Source organism: Actinia tenebrosa, unplaced genomic scaffold (genome assembly GCF_029948245.1).
Source record: "Actinia tenebrosa isolate PJP-AT-01 unplaced genomic scaffold, QUT_ActTen_1.0 PGA_scaffold9__36_contigs__length_13948895, whole genome shotgun sequence".
In the NCBI taxonomy this organism is placed as follows: Eukaryota; Metazoa; Cnidaria; class Anthozoa; order Actiniaria; family Actiniidae; genus Actinia; species Actinia tenebrosa.
In genome coordinates this window covers 6,311,243-6,321,833 of record NW_028292586.1, presented here as the reverse complement: position 1 = coordinate 6,321,833, position 10,591 = coordinate 6,311,243, and the positions used below count along the sequence as shown (strand labels likewise).

At 36.3% G+C, this 10,591-nt stretch overlaps 1 protein-coding gene across 1 annotated transcript; it reads right to left on the bottom strand.

The window, feature by feature from the left end:
• Positions 1–1,181: 1,181 nt before the first annotated feature.
• LOC148904611 (uncharacterized) lies at positions 1,182–1,914 on the bottom strand. The gene is made up of 3 exons (XM_089025028.1): positions 1,771–1,914; positions 1,454–1,617; positions 1,182–1,371 (listed from the first exon to the last, which is right to left on the bottom strand). Exons 1-3 carry the CDS (start codon positions 1,912–1,914, stop codon positions 1,182–1,184), a joined length of 498 nt encoding a protein of 165 aa, XP_088881154.1.
• Between the last annotated feature and the right edge of the window lie 8,677 nt (positions 1,915–10,591).

Sequence of the window (10,591 nt, the reverse complement as noted above, 5' to 3'; positions counted from 1 at the left end):
ATTGCAACTTCATAGCTGTCGACGTTTAAATAATTCAACAAAACATATTCTTACATAAATACTGTAGTTGCCTGGTTGAACGACCGCCTCGATTTTGTGTCTCATTTTGTGTTCTTCACAGGTCATTTCTAGGCTCCTGTTCACCATTATAGTCTGCTTAAACGCTTCTAGCTTTAATACCAGGGGGCAGGAAGGACAGAGAATACCTTTGCAGCAGAATTTGTAGACAGCTGTGGAGTGGAGTAATGATAAATTTCGTAATGACCGCCGATCACTGTAAGAACTAGAAGATAGTATACTCTTGACAAAATGAGGGATGATATAATGATCTATTAGTACGGTAATCTTTCTTCAACATAATCCCATTGATATATTCTCTTATACTATTAATTTTTCAATTGGAAAGAATATTATATTATTATATACATTTTATATAATGTATTCATTTTAACAAATAATTATATAATTAACCTCTGTTCGCAAGTCGTATTCACTGACTATTCTGGCTAATTTACTGACGCTAAAACAGGGATCTAATACTTAGGATAGAATATATATATTATAATTGATAATTAGGATTTAGGAAAAACTGGATCGAGTTGGCATTGCAATGCAATTTGGGGCTGTTTTAGGGGACGAAATAGCCAACATCTTAAATATATGTCCCTTAAAAGCCCCACAATGCGCTGCAATGACATCTCGACCCAGTTTTCTCCCTCAACCTCGGAATGGCTAGCTATTGGCGACTTTAATTACCTTCAAAGGTGATTTCCGAACCAAGTGCAATCTTTCTACTGATGTTGTTAGTTAAGTGAAACTCCAGAACTCTAGAACCTGTTGTTCAATTGACATGATAATTTGCTTGATAATTAATAATGAATATTCATGATAGATCAGAATGGAAAAAACCTTGCAAATGTTTTGCTTTGCCAGGAGCCAATAACACGGAGCATTCGCCTCATGAATCGTCCTATAGATATTTAGAAAGGCTTTTCAATCCTCGAGAAATAAAGAACGAAGCTATAGCCGCCATTTTGGTGGCATTAACATGAGGAATTAATGACAGAGTATTGCTCTTCGTTCATTGCGAATCTAAAGAATAACCAGTACAAGAGAATGATAACTCGAGATAGGGGTACTAGACGATTGTACGGTCCAGGTAATGGGCACCTGAAATAGCGTCATAAAAACCAGCACTTGCCTGGTCTCATCCAGTACAGGTACTCCTGGGGGAAAAGCTGGATATTGTTTTGGCCGGGTAACCTTGTGACTACAGTGAGATAATCCTGGTTGACCCTCTGTCGCATGTAAACTTCCATGTGATATAAATGACATTTGCTGAAGTTTCGATGTTTGTATTGGCTTTTGCTCCTGGAAAAGTAAGGCTAAAAATTTTAAAAACCATACAATTTAAATTAATAAACAGAAAAAAGAATGCTCAGCGTTTCCTTACAATTTGTATCTGATGGGATACGTAGGTGATTCGATTTTAATCAACAACTCCTCATCGTATCTCTCCATCTCATCTTTCAGTCCTGGTTCTTCGGCTTTTCCTAACCATATTTCACATTCATCGCCACATGAAGCTGAGATGAAGTAAAGTCCTGAGGTATTGACCTGAAAAATTAAGATAGTTTTGTTCAATGGCCAAAAGATTCTTGCAGATGTTCTAAGCAATGAAGCCTGATGAATCAACCAAACTTCAAGGAAAGCGTTTAATTGTAATTATTCAACGCTAATTTAGTCCAGTTTTTCTTAAATAATCCTTACCATAATATAACCTTTTCCTCGTAGACTGTAGTTTAAGACACCCGAAAATCCAGGAATAGCAAAGGTTGGCAAAACACTGGATATATTGGGATTACCACGAAACACCTCATTATTCTTTAAAAACGGGGTTGTTTTAGACAACATATACTTGTTCCATAATTCAAACAAAACTCCTCGTATGTTAGTGAAGTTGTCTGCAAGGCATAAATATAGGGATTCGTATCAAATGACTTACTGAGGTAAATGGACGGGTGGACGGATGGACGGGTGGACGGGTCAAGTGGGAATTTAGAGGCGTCTTACCGAAAGCCGATACATCTGGTTCACTGCACAACTCCAAAATTACACTCTTATCTGATGAACAAATTTTAATAGTATTCGTTTTGAATTCAACGCCACACGTCGCTATTTGCTCGTTTATTGTATCCATGGTAACAGTACACTCGATGCTGCGCCCAGAATTCGAGTCGTACACGATTACAATCGGTTTTATGTAACGTTGACTGTCGTTGTTGGCATGGCAGCTACGATTTAATGTCACAGTATAAATGTAGACGCTTCTTTTTAAACGTCGTTGTATCCAGGGACTTGATTCCTAAAAATAAAGAGCACATCACATCACCGTTGAACTCAGTAGTTAAAGTTTTCTTAAAAATGTAACAATACTATTAATCAAACGTTAAAGAAATTTAATCTCGATATACCACCTTAGCGTTTGTCGATGTTAACTTTCTATCTGCGTGGTTATGAACTCGGGAATCATAACGAGGGTGATTCTTTGAGATTCGCGGATTTGGTTGCAGAGAATATGCAATCTTTTGAAAAAGATTCGTCTGATATTGATTCTGCAAATCATTAACGAAATATTTTGTTAGAATATTAAAAAAAATCGGACTGTTATTTCTTCCTTGAAAAGAAAGATTGCTTTAAGCAGAGATTGATAAAGTAACCTCACCTTATTTGTTGTTAGATTCGAAGGTGGAGTTGAGACGGCTGTGTAGAGACTCGTCTGATTTTCAACCTGCAAATCATTAACAAAGTGTTTTCTCAGAATAGGCAAGTTCAATGTTCATTATAATATATTTAGATACTGCCTAAAAGCGGAGCTCCCGATACGAAAGTCATAGAGAGAACAATTTGAATGAAACTGTAGGGTAAAAATAAGATCGGGGAAAAAATCTTCAATTATTTTTTATTCGAGATGAAGATAATTTCTCGCATAATAAAAACCATGCAGTGAAATCAAATCGAAATACACTACATTGTTTGTTTGTTTGTTTGTTTGTTTTGCGCGAGTATACTCTCCCACTTAGGAATTTTGTACACAACTCACCACCACCCCCAGGGGCTAGTTTTGTTCTTGGTAGATTCTTCGACAACGTTTTCCAAGGCCGACAGTTTTTGGCTTTGAATCTCTTTTACTTAAGAAAAACGAAAGATAGCTACAGATAATCCAATACAATATCAAGCTTAGAGAAATTTACCTCGGATGTCTTTCATTGAAATCGAAAATCTGGAGATTTAGGACAAATCAAGACTAAAAAACAGACCTGAAAACTGGTTAAGGTGAGCAGAAAATATACTTACTTAATTACATCTTTTACAGAACGAGACGAAGTTTATATTCAGTTAAACTTGACAAGAACAACTGAGACAAAATAGAAAATAATGCAAAAGGCAATGCAAAATACAAAATGACGAATTTCTTGTCAGTAAATTGGCGTTTTGGAATATTTTTTAGCTTTTTAAAGTGAAAGTCTTGCTCTATATAATAACATCTCTCAACAACACAAATTTAAGCTCATTTTTATAATCATACTTGAATATTTGGTGTAAATTTATATTTCATTCAATAATTAAATAAATTATCTGTAGAAAGATATAAAATTATTGAATGAAAGTCTTCTTTGTTTTGCCGATGGGACCCCGCGATAGGAGGCGAACAAAGCTGCATTTTTCTTGAACGAAAAACATACGATATATAGTTGGTTAAAAACAACCGAATTGTTAAAGATTTACAAAGCTAAATAAAGGACGAATATTCGTTGTAATGTGCTCTTCGTGTTATATTTCCTCTCCAGCATTAAAATAAATTAAGCTTATCTATAGAAATTAATATTAAACGTTTTGAGAGAAAAGTCTTTGATTTGTCGAGAAAAATGCTTGTGAAAAAAAAAAATATATATATATATACGATTGTTTGCTAAAAAACAAACACCTGAATTCTTGAATAACACCTCTTGATTCATCTTTGACTACATGAAAGTTTTTTAAAATTGTTTTTGGTCTATAACTTGTCCTAAAGCGATTTTTTGCTGTGCATTTGAGAGCCGCATTTGTGAGTACTTTTGCTTTAACATCAAGAGGATTCCTGTGTTGTGTACGCGGACGGACGGACGGACGGAAGTGACGTCAGCCAAACCATGAAAAATCATCTCGATGGTTTACCATTTTTTCTTAAGTATGGTACTCCGCGCGCGCGGGCCCTCGGATGCGCGGGAGCTCCGCTAAAATGACTATAAGAAAAGATAGAGAAAGTAATCTCACCTTAGTTGTTGTTAGATTCAAAGGTGGAGTTGAGACGGTTGTGTAGAGATTCGTCTGATTTTCAACCTGCAACTCATTAACAAAGTGTTTTCTCAGAATAGGCAAGTTCATTGTTCAATATAAAATGACTATAAGAAAATATAGAGAAAGTAATCTCACCTTAGTTGCTGTTAGATTCAAACTTGGAGGTGAGACGGTTGTGCGGAGACTCGTCTGATTTGCAACCTGCAAATCATTAACAAAGTGTTTTCTCAGAATAGGCAAGTTCAATGTTCATTATAAAATGACTATAAGAAAAGATAGATAAAGTAATCTCACCTTAGTTGTTGTAAGGTTCATAGTTGGAGGTGAGACGGTTGTGTGGAGACTCGTCTGATTTTCAACCTGCAAATCATTAACAAAGTGTTTTCTCAGAGTCGACCTCCCTTAAAATGCCCCTCCTACGTTAAATGACAAAAGACTACAAGCGAATATAGAGAAAGTAATTTCATCTTAGTTGATTTGTTGTTAGATTCATAGTTGGAGGTGAGACGGTCGTGTGGAGACTCGTCTGATTTTCAACCTGCAAATCATTAACAAAGTGTTTTCTCAGAATCGACGCATATTCAATTCTTTATGATTATTGAAAAAAGACTACTAAGCTAGAGAAAGTAATCTCACCTTAATTGTTGTTAGATTCGAACTTGGAGGTGAGACGGTTGTGTGGAGACTCGTCTGATTTTCAACCTGCAAATCAATGACAAAGTATTTTCTCAGAATCGGCGCATATTCATTCTTCATGATTATTGAAAAAAGACTAAGCTAGAGAAAGCAATCTCACCTTAGTTGTTGTTAGATTCGAACTTGGAGGTGAGACGGTTGTGTGGAGACTCGTCTGATTTTCAACCTGCAAATCAATAACAAAGTATTTTCTCAGAATCGGCGCATATTCATTCTTCATGATTATTGAAAAAAGACTAAGCTAGAGAAAGCAATCTCACCTTAGTTGTTGTTAGATTCCAATGTTTTGGTGAGATGGTTTTGTGGAGACTCGTCTGATTATGGACCTACAAATCATGTTCATTAAAATTTCTTTTTCTCTATTGTCACGTATAATGATTTATATAGTTCCATTCTATGACTATGCATGATAATGAAAAGTAGTTACTACCATGAAAGTTAGTAAGTAGTAAGGCATGGACATTGAGGGTGTTCACTGTCAAGGTTTCTTTACATTCCCATATATGGTCAACCAACTGAGCGATCGGGTTTAAAATATGTAGCAATGATACTAAGGCACAAACGGGCCTGTTATCGCGCGGGTCTTTCATCGCGACAGCTTCGTATTACGAACTAGACTATTATAAAGCCAACCGTGGTTCGGGCTTCGTTTTGCATATCTGTCATCGCTGTGTAAACAAATTGCCCTAGTACATGCCCAAATAATTGGAATATCTCAGTAGACCGGAAAGAGCACAAAAGAACCGCTCTTTCTAACCTACCCCAGTCTATTTTACTGTACTGAAGGTAAATTTGATTAACTTATTAAAGAAATTAAGCGACGCCGGCACTGCTTGGCACGGATAGTGCAGCGGTAAGTACTGCTGATTCAAAACAGAAAGACCGTTGGTTGGAAAGGACGCATACTTTTAAGATAATAAAGTGAGCCCTAATTAGTATCTATTTAGAAACAAACATATATACGAATACGAATAAGTGAAACAAACACACTGATATATGACCCAATCCGTCTGTCCTAGCGCTCTTGGATTGGATTTTTAAGCCAATCATATGAGCAGATTAATTGAGCCATGCCCTGTGCTCGTGATAAAAGTACATGAAATGAAATCCGATAAGCCACAACAATGCGCGCGGACTTCGACAATTCCCGCCAAGTCCGCCAAGCATGTTTCTTGTTTGGATTAGAAGCCGTCCCAAACTACGGCAAAATGCTACTTTTTTTCTCTATGCGCGTTTTTTAAAGACATTGAAAGGAAATTGAAATATTTTATTCGTGGTACAGCGGTCTTTTCTTTTCGTAATCAAGCTGCTGAACTCCGAATGCGTGGGTTCTTAGCAGCATATTGTGCTAGCACTTTATAGGGCTTGCTGACAATAGGTTTCGAGAATTGAGGACTGCTGACTGCGTTTTAAAACAAGTCCGAGTTTATGAAGAAGAGTTCAAAATAGATATTATATATATATATATACGGGATGTAGACTAGGAGGTTTCGAAATCTAACATACAAGGGCGGATCCAGGAGGGGCAAAAGTGGGCTAAAGCCCTCCTTCAGCATAAAAAAACTGAAGAATTACATGCTTTTTTATTGTTTTCCGTTGTGTTGACGGAAGAAACTCAATCAGCCCCCCCCCCAACTCATTTAGCCACCCTAAACTCAATTAGCCCCCCCCTAAAAGTTTGGCTAGATCCGCCCTTGACTTAACCACAGAAAATAGAACTGCAAGGTAGTTGAAAGCCGGCTTGCCTTGACAGAAGATTTTCCAGTAGTAGTTTTACAGTAGATTTTCGAAAAGGTGAGGTAAATATCTAAGTCATATGATTGCAGTAGATATATAACTTGTGCTAATACGCTACCTTATTTAGGATTTACGGCATATATTTGCTCACATTGTCGCGTTCCTGGCCTATCAACATCAAACTACAGTAAAGCACAACTTATTTAATTACACGTTGAATGAGATTTTAAGTTCAACTTGAAGTTTCAAAGACATCTTGCGGATGCGTATCCAGAGTAAAGGATCTTTGTGACCAAAAAGACAGGCTTTACACTTAAAGTTAAAGTAATATATATATATATACACTCGATTGCAGAAACGTTGTAGTATACATTTATACATATATCTAATTTATTCAGTATATTTAATGATATGCAAAACAGAAAAATCGCTTTATTTATTGTTTGTTTCATTCAATGACTGTCAAAAATATTTTTTTCTTGTCTATTAGATCGTACAGATTATAAATCAGTTGAAAATGGTTATTTTGCATTATGCATCTCATTAGATATTTGTATAAATGCATAAATGTATACTACAACGTTTCTGCAATTGAGTGTATATATATATTTAGAAAACTCATTAATAATTCATGAAGAAAACACACTAGAAATCATGACCATGAAGGTGATTTTATATCCGATAAAGATTCGTCTTCATTTGCATAAACTTTAACTTGGATTTTCTCTATCAAACTTGGTTCATTTCGTAAAAAAATCGGTACACAATGAGAACAAACATCATAAGTTTTCTAAGCCGTTCAATAATCTCGCAGATCGTGGTTTATCGGGTCTAAAACCACTCGGCTGCGCCTCGTGTTTTATACCCGATAAAACACTCCTGCTCGTTTATTAAACATTACATATATACGGAAAATTGATTCACAGATTTCTTTTATATATATATATATATATATATATAGCCATTTGCAAAAATTATGGCCGTTTCAAATATAAATACAAGTATATCAGACACGGCGGGATATCATTCCTGATATTTTTTTCAGAAAGCCCTAGTGATAGACAACTCGAAAAAAAATATAAGGGAGGCTATCCCATAATTTTTGATATGCTTTTGATATACTCGTATATACATTGGAAGCGGCCATAATTTATGCAAATGGCTGTATATATATATATATATATTTAGATATCGTGCATTTAAAAGCTCTTACAACTCTCTGTGCCTTTAATGAGAGCCTAGCTCGATACATAACTCCTAGTTTTCCATCATTCTTAGGCTTCCATCATTCCTACTGTTATATTTCATATTTTTTCTTTCAAATTCAAATTATTTTTTAAGATAGCTTAGAGCTGCATCTTTATTTTACTTACATAAACTAGACATAGACTAACCAATGTCGCTTCCAGCTAACTTTTTCCTATATTAGTCTTTACTTTAAGGAGATTTAAGTTTGATTAATATACAGATTTAAGTGAATTTAAAGTTATTTAAACACACCATTTCATCCTGTGAAAATTACAATTCGCGATAGTATTTTTTAATGAATAGTAGAGAGTTAATTTTTTTACCTTTGTTGATGTTTGTTTACTTGTCGTAATAGGTTGGGCAGATGTGGATAAAACATGATGGTTTTGATCTTGCAATTCATTGCCAATGGTTTTCACGAAAGCAACGCGAACTGAATATTACAAAAATGGAAAACGATAAAGATGAGAACATCTCGTACTGATGTCTTACATAACCATATGAAAACACTCAAAGATTTGTGAAGTATACTATAGTATCTACAAGTGTGCATGACAACACGTTTGTTTTTACCTGTAGGATTCCCACATGAAACACCCCTAATTAAAAACGTATGACAGTATTCTCGTTGTGGATCTTCGAGTTGACAGTCTGCAAGCGAAGCTTCATTGCCGTGGCACTTCGTTAGAGTCAGAATGGTTGACAGGTTTGCTATCAATGGTGGAGACCATGGACTTGGTTTACCAGTCATGCCGAGCATATTACATGCTATTCTTGATTCTCTAACGGTCCAGTATCTAGCACAAATCTTGCCCCAACGACCCTTGAGTTTAACTTCTACATAACCATGATTAGGTGTCGACCCTCCAGTTAGACGAATACCTTGAACTGCTACTACTTCTAAGCAAAAACAAACGCAATGAGATTTGTATAATACTTTCAAAAAAAGTCCATTTTAATAGTTATGCTTCTGCGCAGTAGTGGCAAATTAGGGGAAGGGTTGAAAGAGAAGAAGGAGAAGAAGGAGGGGAGAGGGCTCTCGTAGTTTTCCCTCGTGTTCCAGAACACCCACCGACAAGTTCAGGAATTAAATCCTTTTGGGAGAACTACGGCTCTTCTGCTTATGTTGCCCATAGCAATGTTAATAAACAATCTCATACCTTTAGGGAGAGGTGGTGGGGTCGTTTGAATACCTCCGCTACCACCCTGCATACCACCACTACTTCCACTACCATCACTACTTAAACTACCACCACCACTTGTACGGCGTTTACGTTGCGTTTTATCGGATCCCCTGATAACTTTTTAAATCAAAAAAAAAAAAAAAACCTTAAAAAAAGTTAAAGACGGAGCAGTTTTCGTATGGCTGTGAAAAGCTCAGTGCCGTGCCGTGAACGTTATGCTTTCTAGAATTTAAATTGGCTGAATTTTTTTCTCGAGCAATTTGCCGTGACCTTGGCCGTGTCCGCGCCGTGTTTATGCCGTTTTCTGGGTATTTGATTGGATGGAAGGTGAATTCTCTTGCAACGTGATTGGTCTGGCGTATCCCTTGCCGTGTCACGGACCGTGTTCGTGCCGTGAGCTTTTCACAGTCATACGAAAACTGCTCTATGTTATCATAAGTCAACTTATAATTCGCTTGCCACTGGTCCTCAGATATTGCTATTGAAACTCGTTAGGAAGACGGATGAATAGACCGGAATAATATTAGATGGAAAAGACCACAAGACTTTACTTTAAATCAAAACGAGTCTTTTTTAATATTGTTAAAATGATCACTCTGAGATCGAGTTGATAACTCATGTGGCAGAATGTAGAACGATTAACAACCAAATCATGATACACGATACACTTTGATCAATTAGTTTTGCTTGAAGATATTTGTGAAGTGAAATGTTTTTTTCATTCCTAAAAATATAAAACGCGGCATGTCTCTGTATTGTAATATGAACTCGTTGGGAGCTGTAGATCATCATCGTCATTAGTTTCCTTCGTGCTTCGAGTCCTTGGGGCACGTTTGCCTTGAATATAGTTAATACCGCTGTTCCAATAAACGCATGAAGTAGAATCTCTAAAGAGCACGAGATAATGAAACATCCTTAGTACTTATGCGAGTGCTCTACAGCTCACAGAGTATTTATGTCACAATACAGAGACAATAAATAAAGATAGCTTCAAGTTTATATTTTTACCACCCATAAATCCATTTAACTGCAAGACACGTGACCATAGGATTGCAATCAATATCCAACGTAGAATCTTCATTCCTGTGTATGAATATATCGTTAAAAAGTTTTATTGTACAACATCTGGGCTGATGAACAAATACAATTTGAATTTAGCTTGTTAGGTTTTACAGAGGGGAAAAAAACCCAGAGAACCAGGAGAAAAACCATTAAAACAAGCTCAATTCACATGTGATGCAGCGGTATAGGGATTGAACCTGAGACCCAGGAATTACGTGAGAGGTGGGTGCATTACTGCTATAGCTACGCCACTCATGCATGTGATTCGTTAGCTTTTGTCCTTATTTTATTTATTTGAGAAAGAGGATAATATGTAAAATATA